General features: G+C 48.5%; 1 protein-coding gene across 5 annotated transcripts in view; it reads right to left on the reverse strand.

Moving 5' to 3' along the window:
• Boc (BOC cell adhesion associated, oncogene regulated) overlaps positions 1–18,994 on the reverse strand; it is a 75,618-nt gene that overhangs the window by 8,006 nt on the left and 48,618 nt on the right. For 4 of the 5 annotated variants that reach the window (XM_029470643.1, XM_021184696.2, XM_029470644.1 and 1 more), the window contains 7 exons: positions 11,284–11,430; positions 9,418–9,561; positions 8,093–8,386; positions 7,121–7,393; positions 3,934–4,238; positions 524–683; positions 30–140 (listed from right to left, as the gene is read on the reverse strand). In XM_029470643.1, coding sequence (XP_029326503.1) covers positions 30–140; positions 524–683; positions 3,934–4,238; positions 7,121–7,393; positions 8,093–8,386; positions 9,418–9,561; positions 11,284–11,430 — 1,434 coding nt within the window. Of the gene's footprint in view, positions 1–29; positions 141–523; positions 687–3,933; positions 4,239–7,120; positions 7,394–8,092; positions 8,387–9,417; positions 9,562–11,283; positions 11,431–18,994 lie in introns of all 5 variants that reach the window. The other variant, XM_029470645.1, reaches the window with a different exon arrangement.

The following is an 18,994-nucleotide window of genomic DNA, read 5'->3' on the forward strand; positions in this document are numbered from 1 at the left end:
TGCCTGCCCCTCACTGCTGCTGGGCTTACGGGAGAGGCGGCCATGGTCAGGCTGGCTGCTGCTCTGGAGACTGGCACCGGGGTCATCTCTCTGGATCTGCTGCTCCTTACTGGCCACGATCTCAGGTTTGGGCCGCCGTCCTGGGTGAGAAGGATTGAGAACAAGTGAGAGAGCATATGAGCTCTCCCTTACTAAACTCCTGTTTTGCCTAAGACTCTGACAAGGGCTGCACCAAGGTGATACAAGTAAGATTTCAGGGTAATGAAAGTGTGGTGTAACTCCCAGCTTTCTCTACTATTGTGCCGCTATTGATCCTTGTGCTTAGCAGGGGGCGGGGCGATGGGGGATGCCAGAGAGGTTCATCAGTCAGAAAGGTAGTGCTTTAGACCAGGCACATAAGTCCACAGAGGCAGCCACTGGAGAAGGACAGAGGTGAACAAAGCGAACAGGATTTTGCATCCGGCCTCACTATAACTGGCTCGGGCCTTTGGAACTCTGAGCTAAGCAAAACTATTTGACTTACCTGTTCGGAAGGTGACCATAGCTGTCTGGCCCTCGCCAGCACAGTTGTAGGCTGCCATCTCCACTTCGTATAAGCTTCCAGGGTCAAGCCTGGTCAGGGTGAGGCGGTGCTGGTTGGCTGGAATGCCAGAAATGGTCCAGTCGTCAGAGGAGTTCGTGACCTGCTGAAGAGGGTGACTGGGGTAAGGACCTGCCTCTGCTGTGGTGTTCAGGAGGGTTTCGGCCTGAGCCCAAGATGGCAGGGAGAAAGAAAGAGGACCGTGGACTAGGTTAAAGGCTGGTGGGACTGCATAGCTCAGACTGGTTCTCCTACTCTCTAAGCTAATGATCCTATTAAGGAAAGTTTGCAAGGATAGCTACTGAACTGACTGCCAGTCCCCCCAAAGGCCACTCTTCCATCTCCTGCAACCTCCTCATCTAATGTTCTCTCTGTTTGCATATGAAGCCAAACCCGAGCCCTTCAGTCCATATTATAATGAGAGACGGTGACAGGAATGATAACAAAACTGGAAGCAATGGAAAGATGGTCCTAGCGTGCTCATTCTCAGTGCACTGCCTGTCCCTAAGTCTCAGCAGTCAGTATCCACAAGCAAGGAGTCTCAGCCAGGAGAGCTGAGGAACTCATCCATGGTTGCAAAGCTAGTGAGCACAGAAACCCTCACTTGCATCCAAAGAGCATGCTCAGAAGTTACCTGCTCTAGACAGAGGATTCTGGGAGTGGAAAACCCCAAATTCAAGTTCTGACTGTATAACCCCAAGCAAACTCCCACACTGGTGAGCCCTGAGCCATTCATCCCTAAGATGGGCAAATACAATGTCTTGAGTTACTCTGAAGTCAAGTTAGATGACTTGGCACAGGTGAGGTTCCCAACAAATGAATGCCTGGCCTGTCTCCAGACGCTCTTGGCACCCTTCACCCTGTGAGATTTCTCACTTTAAAATTCTTCTCCTGTTTCTGCTCCCTGTCCCTGTTCTTGAAGCTTAAAAAACAGGGTGTACGTGAAGGATTATAAATGAACTTTTAATGGTTAGCTCTTTAAAAAAATATTTATGGGAGAACTTCGGGCACCCAAAGGCAATGGTGAGAGATTATTTCCTCCCACCCACCATCTTTTAAGAAGGACTTTGTGGCCAGCTCTGTGCATCTCAGAAAGCCTGCCAGAATGGAGAGCTGAGGTTTGATTAAGAAAGCGACCAGCTGCTGGGGAAAGCTCTTATCCCTAAGCAAAGTATTCGCAAGTAGAACAAAACCTCCCATTCAAGACCAGGGGATGGTCTGAGCTCATTAATGTCGGGCTTCCAGGATTTGTTCCAAGGGGAAAGGTTTTCACAAGCTGAGAATCCCCAGTGATGCTGGAAACCCAAACACAGTAGCCTAGGTCTACAGTGGACGAGATGAAACTTGCTTTGTGCACGTGAAAATCAGCCTGACTAATTCCCAATGCCCTGCAAAAGACAGAGAATAGAAAAACAAAAACAAAAACAAAAAACAAAACAACCCAAACCCACAACCCAATGCTGACTTCTGATTCCAACCTTCTTTCTTTGGTGACGACCATTAAGCTATGTTAGTTCCAGTGAGCAAGAACAGCTTTCAAGACATACTTTCTGTCTTGGCAACATTCACTTAAAAGCTCCAACTGTTCCACAGGGCAATGCCTAATGGAAGCCAGACTCAGCAGGGGCCCTGTCCCGACTGTCATTTTCCTGTACCTCCTCCTCCCTCTGCCCTCCCAGCACCGGCCTCAGACTTCCACTGGGACCCAGAAATGAAAATAAGAAATGCAAGGGTAATTAGTCACTGTCACACACTCTGGGAGGGTGGACGCAAGCATCAGTTTGGCATTTCCGGATTACCCCAGTGCGGTCTTTGCCTCCTTGCCTGTAGTGGGAGGTAGCTTCAGGGCCACCTATTGGCCTGAAAAATATTATTCTTACTATCATACTGGTTTCTGTCTCTTGGGTACTATATTTGGCCTTCCCTAATCTTTGTCTACAACTCACAGGGAGGTGTCTAGTTACACAGGAAAATAAAGATTGGGACCAGCCCTGCCCTGGAACACAGGCTAAACAAGGCTGTTACTTTTCAGAAAGCCATTTACACCTTTAGCTGGTCCTGGAGGTGGTGTGGGGGAGGGAACTGTGGTCTCTCCTGTGCCTACATGGGAAACTACATGAGGGCTCAGGGTGTTGCTCTGCCTCCGGTACTTTTCTGACCACCTGAGGTCTCTGGGAACTTCTTAGGTACCCAGGTCTTCTGGAAGGGGAAGACACAGAGAAGGCCAGACTATGCGAGGCCAGAGGTGTTTGCAGCAGGGACCTGGCTTGTACAGAGTGAGAGCATTCCGAACATTCCACCGTGTGAGGGGAGGCTTGTTTTCTTGTTTGCTTTTGGAGTAGGAAAAGGTGGGTAAGTATTTTTCGTTCCATTTCACATTTCCATATTTTCTACCAAGTGCACAAAGCATTTTTGTAAGCAAAAAATAATCCAAACGCACACAAGCGCCCATATTTATAATAAATAGGTTGCTGGTATTAAATTTTTTTTAAATCCACTTAAGACTAGAACTTTTCTACTTTCTGGTGATATTGGAAAGAAACAGCACAAACCTCTGGTGAGCAGAAATGTTTTATGAGGAGTCTCATCTCACATTCCTTATGCAGCTTTGAGAAGAGTGGCAGATGGAAGGCCCTGGTTCACCTCACCAAACAGTGGTCAGGACCATGGGACAGGCACAGTTCTGTCTCTGTATCCTGTCACAGTCTAAAAGGCTCTCCCTGAGAGCTCCTCCAACCCCTGGACAGGTTCCCTCTGTTGAGGGAAAAATAGCTAAGGTCTCAACAATGTGATGTGCCAGAGGCTCTAACGCCTGGTTAAACAGGAGCTACCACAACATCTGAGAGTCGGAGGGCATTTTACAGTCCGCGGGGAGAACACTTGTTCCCTAAATAACTGTTTTCCTGGCTGGAGAGACCTGTTTGCCCTGCTAAAGTTCTTGCAGGTATGCTTAAGAAAAAGCTTGTTTTGGTTGGAAAACAAATGTGGTGGGGATGGCGGGGGCGGGGGGGGGGGGGGAGGAGTGAGGAGGGTGGCCATAGTAATGGAGGGGGGGGGTGAGTTATCTCTGGACTAGTGTTGGCACAAACTTCCAGGTAGGAGTACACAAATGTCACACCTGAGGGCCCACGCAGAGCCCGTGTCTGGGCCTGTAAGAGATCACCCCATGTCTGTATTCCCGCTAGCTTTCCAGGGGTGTGTGTGTGGTAGGGATGGGCATTTGAGGAGACAGAAAGGAAGGACATGTCTGTGGTGCATGCTGGGTCCTGGCTTCAGGCCAGGAGACAGAGCGACTTGATTCAGCTTCACCAAGAAGCTTGCAGGAAGGGAGAGGTACAATGCCAGGGTTGTACCTTACGATGCTTCACTACGTAGTACAGGATGGGTGTCCGGCTGCTCCCCTCATGGCGGGGCCGCCACACCAGCTCATAGGAGTCCGTCTTGGAGGTCCGGGGTGAGCTGAGGATGACAGGTGCCTCTGCAGGGGCTACCTGCTCTTCTCCCGGGCACTTCAGGGAAGTAGGCTGTACCGATGTTGGGGGCTTAACAAGCCCCGGTTGTTCCCGAAGCATCTGGTCAGGTCTGCTGGGTCTGGAGGGTGGCATGGGGGGTGTGGCAGCAATCGGCTTGGTATCCCTCCCGGGTCTCAGGGTTGTGTCTGAGGACCAAGCAGGAAAGAGAAGGGGAGGGGGGAAGGTGTTAGTGGCCCTGATCACCTGCCAGGGAGAAAACAGAATAAAAACAGAGAAGACCTGAAATCACGATGAGCCCAATCTGTGACACACAGCCAGGCTCTGCAGAAGAGAAGGCTGGTGCCCTTATCCTGCCAGAAGGAAAACGAGGTCTTTCCGCGATGCTGAGGTTTATATTTATTTAAACGCTCGCTCGCTCACGCGCGTGCGCGTGCGCGCACGCGCACGCACACACACACACACACACACACACACACACACACACACACACACACACACACACGCTGTGAATGTGGGTCCTGGAGCTTGAATTTGGGTCTTCAGGCTTAGCGGGAAGCACTTTTACCTATTGAAGCATCTCACTGGCACTAATGTGATGGCACTAATGAGGGGACCAACAGTCCCCTTTAGGCATTGTCCCCTGGTTGGTCCCCAGCTGCTAGTGCGATTTTGGAGGAAGTAGGCCCCAGAGGCATATTTTTTAAGGTTATTCTTTCCCTCGGTCCCCTCCCCCCCCCCTCCGCCCTATAGTTTCCATCACAGAAACCGCCATGAAGTTCTGCCTCACGAAGGGCTCTGACTCAGTAGAGCTATGGCTCTGCCCTGAAACCTCTAAATTCATGAACCAAGGAAGATTCCTTCCCTTCAAGCTGTTTTCTCCTTTGAAGTTATTTTTTGTTTGTGCTGGAAAAAGTGACGAACCCAGAAAACTGGCACCAGGAAAGTGTGACGGACGCTGCCGTGCGGGTTCTGCTGCCTTCGGGGTTGATTTATGGGGGCGGTTTAGAATGTATTTGAATGCTAAGGGAGCTGCATAGAGTTCTGTCAGCAGAACGTGATGGGGTTTGCGTGAGCTCAGAAGAGCAGGATGCTGATGGGGACGGCAGTGAGGCTGTACTTGGGAATTACAGGAGAACAGGAACTCTGCTAGAATTGGACTAGAAGCTACACAAGTGCCCCTGGGACAAAGACTGTGGAAAGCCATGTTTGAAAGTGTCAGACTAACTAGAGGAAATCTCAAGGTATTTGAGCATCTAGGCCACTGCATGACTTAATGCCAGCTGATTTTACAAGGCCTGTAGAGAGAATTAGGAACAAGGAGGAGTATGAAGACAATTTTAAAAATACACATTGGGCCAAGGAAACCTCCTTAGAGTCATTAAGGTCATCAGAGCCATTAATAGGAAGCCACAGACTTTGCACCTAAATGGCAAGAAATATGTCTTGAGGACATGTCAGGAAATGGTTGGACCTCACTCTTGGCAGTCTTAAGGGTGTAAAGGTTTTAAATCATTTGGAAGATGTTGATTTGAGACGAGAACTCTGGAACAACCTGTAACAACCTGTTTGCAAAAGATCACTTAGGGAAGTGTTTCCCCTTCACACAGGCATCTGGGCTTTCGTGGGTTATAGGGTTGTAGGTGTGATCGGCCTGGGATAGGCTCGGGCAAAGAAAGGACTTCAGTGCCACCCACAAGGTGCCAGTTCTGAAGCCATGCAGAATGCAAGAGCTTTGAGAAGGAAAGCCCGAGAGGCCAGGTAATGCCTAGGAGGCTCACAATCCCTACGAAGAGCCCTTAAGAGAGCCAAGCATCCAGCCATGAGGTGCAACGGAGTCCCAAGATGTTTAGAGATACCATCAAACACAGACTGCATGCAAAACAAAGCAACAGGCAATGGTTGGAGCTTACCCAAGGGAGAAGCCATGTGGGCTGCAAACAGCAAGACTGCATGGTCAGGCTGCCCATGACTGCTGAGGCCCACATCCACGTTGCCCTAGATACTAGATATGAAGCTACATGGCTTAAGGCTTGCCCTGCTTGTTTTGCTTTTGCCCTCTTCTTGTCTCTCACATCTATGACATTCTATCTTGTTAGAATGAGTGTGCTTATTCTGTGCTATTGTACGCTGAAAACATATAATAACTGATCTTTTATTTTGTAGTGACTCACAGCAAAGAGTTTGACTAGAGTCATAGAGGAGACTTTGAACTTGGACTTCTTTAAGTTCCTTAAGATTTTTTTTTAATCTGCATGCATGTATATGCATGGATTTATGTGCACTTTGTGAGTACAATACCCTTGCAGGCCTGAAGAGGGAGCCAGAGACCTTAAAGTAGAGTCACTGACAGTTGTGAGCCACCTAACGTTGGTTCTGGTAACTGAACTCGGGTCCTCCAGTTAACAAAGGGTGGACTTGTGACGGGGACATGCCGACATGCCGTTTCACCTTGAAACTTTAACACTGACACACAGTAGGTCTTTCCCTTCTCCACTGAGGTGACTAGAGACATGAATTCAACTGGGACTGCTCTCTGAGAATCTAGAAACCCAGGGCAGCATGACAACATTCCACTCACAGACTTTTCCAGCCTCAGTCCTAGCCCTATCTGACCCCCCCTCACCACAGGACATTGGCATCTGATAATGATGGCACTAAACTGTATCGTCCATCGTAGCTTTTCTCTCAAATTCCTTCCATGGTTTCATCTCCTTTATAGGAAGCTTTCTCAGTAGAGAGGGTCTTTCTCATGCTTTGCAGTCTCTACCTCACCTGGTGCATGCTGAGCACACAGTAGGTCCTAGTCAGTGCAAGTGTCAATTGAAATGGATCAAGCTAAAGGTCTTACTCATCCTTATGTCAAAGCCCCCATTGTAAAGTATGATGCTTCATAACCATGGAAGCCCACAGACTTAAGGTCACATTCATTAACAAAAATTTGCACAGTTGAATTATTAATAAGTCAATGTAATTTTGAACTTACAACTAAAAGTGACTACATTTGGCTTTATTTGAGAAAAGGGCTGTATACCTGCTCAGCCGGAATTTCTGACCCACTTGCACTCACCTGGCCGGGCGGTCCTCAGTTGGACCACAGCGTGGGCACTGCCAACCGCATTCTCAGCCATGCACTGGTACACGCCTTCGTCCTCCGGCCCAACACTGACCACCCGCAGGGCTCTACGTGACAGCCGGAGGCGCTGGCTGGAGGTGAGGGGCACCGCATTCCTCAGCCATAGTACAGAGGGTGGGGGGTTTCCTCGAACCTCACAGATGAGCTTTGCACTCTGGCCCCATGGGATGACCAGCTGGGACAGCTCCACCGTGACCTCAGGGGGTTCTGTGGAGAAAAACCGATCAGAATGAGGAAGGCTGTATTTTCCCATCTCTAGGACCACACAAGCAAGATGAGACACAAGCACACTGCCTCAGGACTGGCTTCCTCCTCACTGGCTGTTGGGTTTGTCCTATGGGAGAAGTGGGGTGGGGTGAGATGTCTAGGTGACAAAGACTACACCAATACCCAGGGCCTAAGTTCTGAGATCTAAGAAGCTCTGTCTTCCCAGAGTACTTCGTTATTTATCAGCTCCATGGCCTTTCACAGTAGAAACCTTTCTGAGTTAGGTTATCTGCTTGGGATGGTTTGTATATGTTGGGCCTAAGAGTAGCATTATTAGAAGGTGTGGTCATGTGGGAGTCGGTGTAGCCTTATTGTAGTAGGTATGTCACTGTGGGTGTGGGCTTTTAAGGCCCTCATCCTAGCTGCTTGGAAGCCAGTATTCTGCTAGCAGACTTCATATGAAGATGTAGAACTCTCAGCTCTACCATGTTTGTCTGGATGCTGCCATGTTCCTGCCTTGATGATACTGGACTGAACCTCTGAACCTGTAAGCCAGACCCAGTTCAATGTTGTCCTTATAAGAGTTGCCTTGGCCATGGAGTCTGTTCACAGCAGTACAATCCTATCTAAGACAATGCTTCTAGAAGAGTGGGAAGATGAGTGGGAAGATTAAGGAAGAGGAAGACCATGGAAGCTCACCGAACACCTGGACATTGTAGAGAATGACTGCTGCCCCAGGATCCCCAACCCCATTGCTGGCCATACATCGGTAGGTGCCTGAGTCCTCCTCGCTGGTGGTGTCAATAAGCAAGTTACTCAGCAGGAAGCGAGTCTTGTTATAGGCAGCAATGCTGGACCCATCCTTGGCCCATGTGACTCGAGGTGGTGGGATTCCACTGGCCACACACTCCAGTATGAGACTCTGGCCTTTGGTGACAATGACGGTCTGGGCTTCCAGTGGGTAGATGATGCGGGCAGCCTCAGCGGTGGACCCTGGAGTGGGGAAGGAGGACAAACAGAGTAAGATTTGGATTTTCTCCAGCCTGTCTCTGATGGCCCAGCTCCAGAAGGGCTCCAAAGAACATGCAACCCCTTTGAGCTCACAGCATAGCCAACACAACGCCGCTTGACAGGGGCAAGGTCTTCCTCCTGCCCAGAACATAACTTAAGTCTTTTTTTGTAAGCTACAAGTGCTTACAGAAAAATGAGGGTGCCAAGAGAGAAAGCATTTCCTGCTTGACTTCAGGCAGTTCCCCCTGAGCCTGAGGACAAAGTGAGGTACCAGGATCTGCTAGGCCCCTACTTGACCTAAACATCCAAGGGAGTGTGTTCCTTACAGGGTGAGGAACCCTCTAAGCTGAGCAGGAGCCACCGTTGAAAGTTAGACATTTCTTACAAAGTCCCCAAACACAAGTCAGTGCTTCTTTCTGGTGCTCAATATAGAAAGCAGCCAACAAACGGCTGAAAGGCAATGACTCTCCAGTGTGCTGCTATCTCAGGGTCCTCACAGAGCCAGCCAGTGGCCCATAAAATTTTGGAGACTCTATTCCTGCTCAGGAAGAAGAGTAAAAAACGTTTTGCTCCATTAGCTTTGGGAGAATATCTACCTCGGGTGCTCGGTAGCAGCTCACTGAGTACTTGGGGAACCTTGCGAGGCGCTCAGGAGGTGAGTGTGTTCTTACATGAATGGGGGAGCCTGTGGGCCTGTGTAGATTTTTCAGCAGAGGAGACATTGGGTACAATTTAGGACTAAGGAGCAGAGGGTAGGCCCAGAGGCCACCCACAAGGGTGTCCAGCAAACTCATCCCTCTTGCAGAGTTACGCGGAGCAACAGGCAAAGGGAGTCGCCCTCCACAGTGATGAGCTGTGGTGGCAAGCAAGGCTGGAATGCTATCCCCGCTCTACCTGTAGGCTCACGGACCCCAAACTTGGTCCGCCGTGTCCCCAGATATTCCTCTTGCTTTCCAGCTTTGCTGGGCCTTATTCACACCACCCCATAAATGACAAGTGAGCCTGGTCCTTACGGCGCACGCGCAGCCTGTCTCCGGAGCCGGAGGTTTTCACTTCCTGGGTCACCGGGTTGTAGGCGGCACACTTGTACATGCCTTCGTCCTCCTGGCTGGCATTGACAATTTGGAGATTCCCGGATGGCATGATCAGGTAGTTGTCTGTGGAGACGGTAGGGAAGAAGCAAGATGAAGTGCGTTGGGTCCCAGAATCTTACAGTCTGGAACTCCCCTAGACATAAGGGGTCCAAGAGAGAATCAGAGAAAACCTGAAATGCTGTTCTCCACAGAAAACTTAGTACCGTGTGCGCAGAGCGCCAGAGTACGGAAGTGACTAACTACAGGCTCCTGGCTGCTTGGCTGCCTGCTTCTGAGTTAGTGCTTGTCTGAGGTTCATCTTACACTCGCAGGGGAGCTAGGGGAAGGTAGAGAAGATGCAGGGCTTAAGGTTAACCTGGGCCTGAGCTCTAGGTCTACAGGATAAGGCGTGGTCTGGAGACATCAATCAGCCTCTTAGATCCATTTATAAAACGGCAGAATATCTGTTGCTAAAACACTATTAAGATTGAGCCTCGAGCCATACCAGTGGGGAAGAGGTACGTTATCTCAATGACTTTAGCATTTCCTACCCATCTGTGTAACAGTCCTCACTCTAAGACACCTTCCTTGTGAAATCTTTCTACTGAAGAGGACTATTCTAACCCCTAACCATTGTCCTGTCTGTGACAGCCACTGAGACACCATATTGTTCCTCGCTGGCCTGGCAGGTTTTCTCCACTCCTAGTCCAAGAGGGTTATTGGTGGGTGGGGCTGAAGCTTGTGTTCAGGTTTGCTTGGCAGGAGGCAGACTTGCAACTTCTGGACAGCCCAGCAACAGGGGTGGCCCTCAGTTTCCTGGCAGGCAAGGCACTGGCCTCCAGTCAGCTCTGAGCTCTGTCCTGGTGGCCCCTCCTGGGACTCAGGGTGTCACCAAGCTTGGTGCCTGCCTGCTGCTGGGCCACCCAGGTGTGAGCTGCTTAGACAACTGCCAGATGGAGTGAATCTTGTCCCAGGCTGCTGCCAAGCCTCCGCTGGCCAAGGCTTAGAGTTCCTGTTCTCTCTTATCTGTTCTCCGCTATTTCTGAGTGATTGAACCAGGGTGCTTACATTTCAAGAGCAGCTTTCTGTCTTTTCTGAGTCTCTTCCTCCTTCCCTAAGATTTCAATCACAAAATATATTCTTTTCATAACCGGAAAAAAAAAGTCTACACTATGGAAAGTATACATTTTGAGTTACAAGGCCAGGGCAAGTTAAATTAACTTGGCCTTATGTGTAAGTTTGTTGTGAGGTGAGCTGACTTCGTTGTAATGGACATACACTTCCTTGTTGGCACGGTGAACCACTGTGGCCTCTCCTAGGCCAGCCATCATGTCCACTGTGGTCTGAGCAGGAAGCTGGGAGAACTGAGATTACCACAGTGCCCAGGGAATGGGGGAGCTGTACAGTCCCACCAAAAGACTGCTTTGCCGTGTACAGGAGGATCCTTTCCCACCAGGAAACACTGAAGTTCTGGGGACTCTGGGCTTGTCAGGCAGTCTTTCTCTACATGCCTTGTGACAAAGGCTTGAACACGGAGCATCAGGAACCAGTCATGTGCTGAGCATTTGGCAACACCCTCCAGGGCCCCACAAGATGAGTTAAGTCTCCGTGACAGCACGGAGGAACTCCATCATGGAAACTGCCCTCTTAAGATCTTTGAGAGCCAAATGTCAGAGTACAGGACAGCTGGCTAGCCTGAGGTTGGGGCTGTCAACATTATCATGGGGACTCAGGGAGGTAGCAACAGCTGACACAAATGAAAGCAGTCAGAAGCCAGATCTCCTGGGCTTCCTGCCCATTCCTTACCTCTAGAGGCCTCCAGCCACTCCTGTTTGACACTGTACCGGACCTGGGCTTTTGGGTGGCTCTCAGGCAGGTGGCAGGCAATGACGGCTGTGTTCCCCTCGTCTACTTCGATCACATGCTGCACATCTAATTTGAAGTCCTGGAGATCTGTGAAGAGAAAGGAATGTTCTTATTAGACCTGGATGGAGAGTGTCAGTGTGCTATCCCAGGTGGGTTCCGGTTGGGAGTCACAATAAATGAATTCAGCATTCACTCCAGGCCCTAAGAGAATGCTGAGAAAATTCTCAGACTCTGGAGGTTTGTACAAGTTTATAAGGATTGTCTGCTGCACAGCCCTCATCACCGGATGTAGTTCATCTTGAGGTGTATAGAAATGTAAGTTTGGGGAGACACAGAGAAGGTGGCCAGGACAGTTTCTTCTGTGACACTGAGCCCTAACAGTGAGCTGGTCCTACACAGCTGTCCTAGATATGTGTCATAGTCAGGGCACAAAGGTCCAGGCACAACCATCAGAAGGTTCTATAAATGGGGAGTAAAGAGAAAGACGAAAAGAAACGCTCATGTTTTCATCCAGTTCCATCAAGAAGAGCCTCCTAGGTTCTTCTCATACATTCGAAGAAGGAGAAAAGTGACTCAGTTTCCAACCTTGATCATAGCCAAGATGCCACTACCCAGAATCTACCGTCTCCTCTCTTGGGGATGATAGGTGGGACTCTGTGGATGTCAAGTCTGGCATGTTCAGGTAAGAGACAGTATGACATGGTTTCCTGCCCCCGAAACAGAGTCAGCAAGGGATGAGCCTCCATGAGTGTTGACGGTTGTTGTTAAGGCTTGTTTATATAACAGTCTACATATTTTCAAGTTCCTCCTCTGAGGAATGCTCCCTTCTGCCAAGGTTAATGCCTCCATGACATTCAAAGACAGCATGAATGTGGGAGGTGAAGGCCAGTCCATGTCTCCACAAAATGGTAGAATGCTGTGACCATCGGGACAGCTCTTAAGACTGTGGGAAAGAATGCTGAAAATGTGAGTTCAAAAATATATAATTTCCCAACTATGCAAAATATAAGGATGCAATATGAGTTGTATAAGGAGCTTCACAGATTTCAGGGAACAGAGGCAGCTGTGCTATGATCCAGCTTGTCAGAAAGATGCTAAAGAAGGAGATAAAGCGATTTAGGGGGGTGGTGATTGCAGAGCAAGATCCCACCCAGCTAAGTTTATTGTTTGTGCTTACAAAGGCTGGTAGATTCCTGAGTTCAAGGTCAGCCTGGGACAGAGCTAATTTAGGTTCAGGAGTGGTCAGAGTGGTAATTTCAGGGCAGGGTCCTGCCAGTTATCTTATTGTCTGTGCTTATGTTTGCTGTCTTTTCCTAAGCATCAAGGGGCTGGGGTCATGGGATGATGATGCATGGAATAATCAAAATGGAACCTAGGGTAAAGACTGCATTGACATGTAAAATAAAAGACTGGGCTTTTGGTCTACAAGAGATGAGCTATGCAGGGAGGTTTTAGAGTACTAAGAGAAAGCCATCTTGAGCAGAGAGCTCTCTGGAGATCTCCAGAGAAAACAGAGCAGAGGGCAATCTGAAAGCTGTCTAAAGCAGAATATGGGCTGTCAGCTTGGACGATAACTTGACTTCCACTCATGCGTTTTGCCACTCTCAAACACCCCTTCTCTCAGAACCCCTCTCTAAGCTGAAGCTTGCCCTTGGCATGTGGATACCCTAATGATTCTTCTCCTAGATGACAAGGGATCTCTGAGGATACCCCAGCTGGTACCCCACTGTGGAATCTGAGAGGAGCTGAGGATCCAGACTCAGGCTTCAGCATCCTTTGGCATCCTGCGGCTATTTCTTCTGTGTCAGCTTTGTGGGACAACTAGTGTAAAAGGAGAGAGGATGAAGGCCCATCTGGAGCAGGGGCAGGATGTTTCCTAAACAATCCATGTATCTAAAAACAAATCTCTTTGCATGGGCCAAATCACTGATGCTGTTGAAAAGCTGGGCCATTTCTACAACAAAACCACATTCTGAACAGGAAACTTGGTTTTTAGGATTGTAGCTGGATCTATTTTAAGAGAAGGAATAAAGCTAATAGAATACAAAGAAAGGGCCAAAAATATTTTACCCAGACACTCTTTTCAATGTGGTGCTGAGGAAGCCATGGAAGCCCACTCTCAAAGCGCAGACCATTTCAAACTTTGCTTAGCCTTGGGCTTCCTGTAATTTCACTGCAAGACTCTACCTGCCTGCAGTGTTGTTTTCATGCGCCACTCAGAAAAGGTAAGCAGGACAGGAAAAAATAAGGTTTCTCGAAAAACATGAGAAGTAACTGCCCAAAATAAACTAGAGTCATCACAGGGGAACCTGGTTATCAAGTCACCAGTCAAGGTCAAGGAAGTTTTCTACTTAATGGAACTTTCTAGAAGTTGTAAGTCAGGCCATGGTAGAGAAGAAAGCCTACTGCTTTTTATGAAAAGATCATTGTTGCTTTCATTTCAGTGTTAAACTTACTATGGACAGGGCCAAGACTTGTTTATATGTGTCCTCTAGGCCTAACTTGGATCTTGACAGTAGATGTTCAATGACTTAATATCATGGAAACTAAGTTTCACAAGTTGGATGCCCATTTACATGGCCTATGAACCCAAATTCTCTCAAAAAGTTTGGTTCATGTCATGAGTTCAAGTGTAGGACCCTAACACAAATGTTCCATAAACATTTAACTAAAGTATGACCAAGGGCAGTTATTTTAGAAAAAGAATGCCTGGTGACTGGGAGGCATTCGATCCCCTTGAAACTGGAGTTACCGACAGCTGTGCGCTGTTTTGCAGGTTATGAGGGTTCTGGGAATTGAACCTGGGTCCTCTGGAAGAACAGCCATCACTCTTAACTGCTGAGCCATCCTAAATCTTCAGCAACGTGTAAACAAAGGATCCTACATTTTCATTTTGCGCTGGGGCCTGTAAATTATGTAGCCCTGATCTGGCCGAGCCTCTAGGTTAGGACCATGAATGAGCTTCACTCTGAGAGGAAGAAGATGAACTGTAAGAAAGGGAATGCCTGGGCCCATGTTCCAGCTGAACACAGGAAGTGCCACTCCTTTAAAAAATATTTCACCGAAACCATGCAAAGGTGCTGATCCCCCTTCAGGGTAGGGCGCCTTGTACCTGCCAAGGGAGGAAGCTCCCCACAAAGTGAGCTATGAGCAAATGCACCTCAGAAGCATCTGGAAAACTCCTCAGGCACTGAGAACCATTTTCCTCCATGCTCTAATAAATCTAAAGCTACCCCACCAAGAGCTGTCCCCTCCCAGCCCACCCCCAACACCCACATCTTCTTTCTTTACATCATTCCAAGGAAAACTGCCCCAAGCAACAATATACTTAAACCCAGCAGATCATTTTGAAGAAAGATGTGAACAACCGAAAGGAGCTTGGCACCAGAAAGCCAACTCCATCATAATGCCCCCAGGCTTCTGCCTCCACTACACAGAAGGCTCATCCGGATGTGAAGTATGTGCTCCATCCACCAAGCACCCCCCACCTCACCACCAAGTGCTAGAACACTGGGTCCTCCTTACGCCCCTCTTGGCTCTCGATACACCCTCTGACAACCGCTAGAGCAGAAACAGAAGGCTGAGCCTTCAGGCAGGCATGAAGCTGGGCACTGGTCAGCCATGCAACCCAACTCTCCCTTTGTTCTGATGCCAACATGTGCACAACAGCCCGTGTGGGCAGGACCCTGGACACCCCATCTGGGTGCCCCACTCCTCACAAGGGCTGACTGGCAGGCAAGGCTTCTTGGCTTCAAAACAAATAAGCAGCAGTTTGGTCTTTGCTGCTGTCCCCTCCTTGTGCCTCCTAAGCTTAGGTCTTAGCTGCCATTTCTATCCCTCTCAGTTTGGTGGCTGCGGTAAGAATTCACTAAGGGATCAAAGGTGGAGTAATGAAGTGATGAATGATGTAAAAATCAGCTCCCCACCCCCACCCCCCTTCCTTGTGTTTCTGGCCAGGACGGAGGCCAGAGATGGAAGAGACTCCGTGATCAATAACACAACAGACTATTAGCAGCAGGCAGATGCAGAGGCATGCCCCATATGAAGGGGAGCAAGTAGCCTGTTCTGCAGAGAAGTTTCCTGACTTCCAGCAATGCCTTGCTGGAAATAAGGGGCAGGCCTTCAGTTACAAATGGGGTTAGCAGGCCTCTGTTGGCGGAAGGGTGGCTCAAGTTTCATGGGAAATGACTTGATAGGACACACACCTGTCCTTGCCTGTTGTCTGTGTGCTTGAGAAATGTGTTGCAGGAATATTTTTTCAGCTTTAATCTCTTACCTTCCCTCGCCTACTCCTTCTGTATTCTCTCTCTGCTCATTCTTCCAGCTACTTCATTACATTGCCCATTAGATCTATTCATTTCTCCGGTCTCCCTAGGTCAAAAGCCCTGGTCCTTGAGGTCACATCTGAGGTTACTAACACATCTTACTGTCACAGTACTTTCTGAGAAAGCCCATCACATTTTGAGCTCTAGACAGAGTCTTGCCTAGTCGCTTCTCCTGAAAAGCCCAGATTTCAAAGGGAAGCTGCATATTCCAACTGTGTTAGTCCTGTAAGATGCCTAGATGCACTGTCTATAGACATTCCTCCAAATGCTCACTGTGTGCTGCATTCTATTCTTCCTCTTTCCACTTAAAGGGAACGTCAGGCCCCAATTCTTTTGGCCACGGGAAAATCAGACAACATATGAGAGAGATTTACTCACTTCCTGCCCGGTGAGGTGAGTGTGTGAAACCACATAAGGGCACATTTGATCTTGAGTCCATTTGAACTTTTCAACCACTTTCTAGTCCTCTTCATTCTGCCCTTAATAAGAAGCTCGTAATAATATATAGAACAAACCAAGTGGTGGTAGCAGATGCCTTTAATCCCGGAACTCAGGAGGCAGAGGCAGGCAGATCTCTGTGAGTTCAAGATCTAGACTTGTCCACAGAGCAAACTCCAGGACAGTCAGCCAGGCCTATACAGAGAAACTCTGTCTCACAAAACCACCACCAACAACAATAATAAAGTTAGAATTATGAATTAAAGTATAATACTTGGAGGAATATGCCTATGTACCCTCAATACAAACTGTCAAAGCCTAACTGAAGACTTACCTCTTGCCGAAAACTTACTCTGTAACACGTCCAGTTACAGAGTATCTAGGGTCTCAGCTCCAAGTTCCTTGTATAACCCAAACCTCCACTTGTCAAAGTGTTTTTCCCTCAGCCTTCTCCCAGGTGGTAAAACAATGACAGCTCTTTCTGTTCAGGCAGGGAAGATGGCACCTTTGCTGGATGCTGTGGGAGTCCCCAGCCATCCCTTTTCCATGTAGGCGTTCATCACACACAGTCTGGTCCCGTGCTCCCCCTGCGTTCTCAGAGATCAGGGGGACAAGCCTACACTTATCTGCTGAGGTTTGGCTGGGATCCATCAGATTGTGGGCACTGCATGGGGCTCACTTGGCAAAGCTACTGGGGCTGCTGAGCAGTTCCAGAGCCACGGGCAAATTTCTGGGCTTACTGTTGTCAATCCTATTCCTCAATTCTCATGGCCTCCGAGCTTCAACTTGCCCCTGTGACGGCTTGTTGTGTCTACGACGCTGAGGTTACAGAGCTTGGGAAGAGCCTGTGCTGCTGGCAGCACTCTTCAGTGACGCAATGACCCTGTGGTCTTTTTCTGTACCTCAATCACTTTGGAGAATGGCCCCTAGACAAGGAATTAGAGATACTGAGTGCCTTCTCTGGATGAATCCCTGATTCACAGCTTCATAGAAGGACTTATGTGTAACACCGAAGAAGGCAGAGGGGCCGTGGCATTGCTTCTGTAAGTGGTCTCGGGTAGTATTGGGTTTTCCTGAGCCCTAAACTGTTCTACCGATGGACAGGGGGGGTTGCACACCTCACCAGATCCTTTGGTTGTCTAAGACACACCCAATGGCTTAGCTTCACCCTTGAGTTATCCTTGAATAAAAGTACCTTGCAAATGGAAAACCACAAAAGCCACCTGCTAAGGACAGGGGACCAAGTAAAGCGACAGCTGACAGTGCTCATGAGCTCAGGGAGCCTGGCACCTGGAGAGTAACTGGGGTTATGGCTTGGGCAGGCCTCTCAGAAGCTGAGCATCTGAGGAATGACTAAGTGCTTGCCAGTGGGTAGCCAGGGCACACAGACCACTAAAGTCAAACAGCACTGTAACTCACCAGGCTGGCCCAAACCAGTGTTTCCTAAGGCGGACATTTAGCACAGTTCCATCCCTTCAAGCCTCATGGATGCTTTTACTCAGACATTTTGGTATGCAGAAAATGCAAAGAGAATAAGATAGGTCGGTCCTTGAAATACCAGGGTGGTGGGGGTGGTGGTGGGGTTCCGATCTAACGATAAGATAGGTTAAGGTCAACATAAGATCACCAGAGTGGTGTTCCTAGCACGGTCATCGGCTCCTCCACCAACAGTCCAAAGCAGGCTGCTCCAAGCTGCATACAATTTGAGGAGGAAGCTGTAGATGCCAGCTTTGTGCCTTGTTTGGCAGGCCAGGACAGTGGATAAATATGTTTGCTCTCTTTGGGATTTTTTTTCTCCCCCTGCCAATCCAATTGTACAAATAATTTTGGCTCCAAACAAAACTCTTTCCTGACAGCCATGGAAACATGACATGAAATTTCTCAAACACACTTTCTGATGAAAGCATGCTATGCTGTCTTTTATTTAAATAAAAACCAGTTTCTATTGGGGGGTGGGGTGGGGGTTTTGCATCTGCCAAACAGAGTAGTTGTCAAATCTTTTGTTGTGTGTTGTTTTCCCCCTCGGCTGAGGTGTGGTTTCCCATATTTGAAAGGTGGAAAGGCTAAGCATGGAGGAGAGAGGAAAGAGACCGGAGGGTAGGAAGTAAAGGCAGAAAAAGGAAAATCCTAGTTAAGACAAGAGAGAGAGAATTATGGCTGAGAAGAGAGAAGGCAGAAAGAGGCAGGCGTGTGAGGGGAAGGAAAGGAAAAAAGGAATCTATTTTGCAATGTTATTAAATGATTTGCAATAAACTGGCTTAAGGCTTGAGGAATTTTTTTTGGCTTGAACCAATTAAAAAAAATATTTTTAAAAGACATAAGAGAACATGAAATGCGATTAGTCCTCAAAGACAAGTTAAAGATGGAGCCATGTCTCCACCGAGTCTGGCAGCCAGATGCACGGAGAGATGTCTGCAGCCGTCCTCATTTCCCTGACTGCAGTGCCTCTGTGAGGTAGTGCTGGCACACAAAAAGCTGCAGTTTCTTTTGGACCCGATGAGAGTTTGGAAAAAAAATACATTGAAGAAAGAGAGAGGAGAAAAAGATTTACTTGCCAACAACCCACATCACACATACTTCTCTGATCATCCAAATATAAATATAAATACAAACTCAGCAATGGGAAAATTCATGTAAATCCTGGTGGTCTGGACTCATCGGAGGCAAAGCTGGATCCCAGCACGGTCTTTGACAGGGCGGGTGGCCAGCACAGCGAGAGAGAGAGAGAGAGAGAGAGAGAGAGAGAGAGAGAGAGAGAGAGAGAGAGAGAGAGAGAGAGAGAGAGAGAGAGAGGGGTGGAAACAGGAGTCTGGCAGCTCCGAAGGGAACAGACATCTTCAGCAGGCCCTCGTAAACAGAATTCCAGGTTGGAGAGGCAGGACCACTAT

This window comes from Mus caroli, chromosome 16 (assembly GCF_900094665.2).
Source record: "Mus caroli chromosome 16, CAROLI_EIJ_v1.1, whole genome shotgun sequence".
Lineage (NCBI taxonomy): Eukaryota > Metazoa > Chordata > Mammalia > Rodentia > Muridae > Mus > Mus caroli.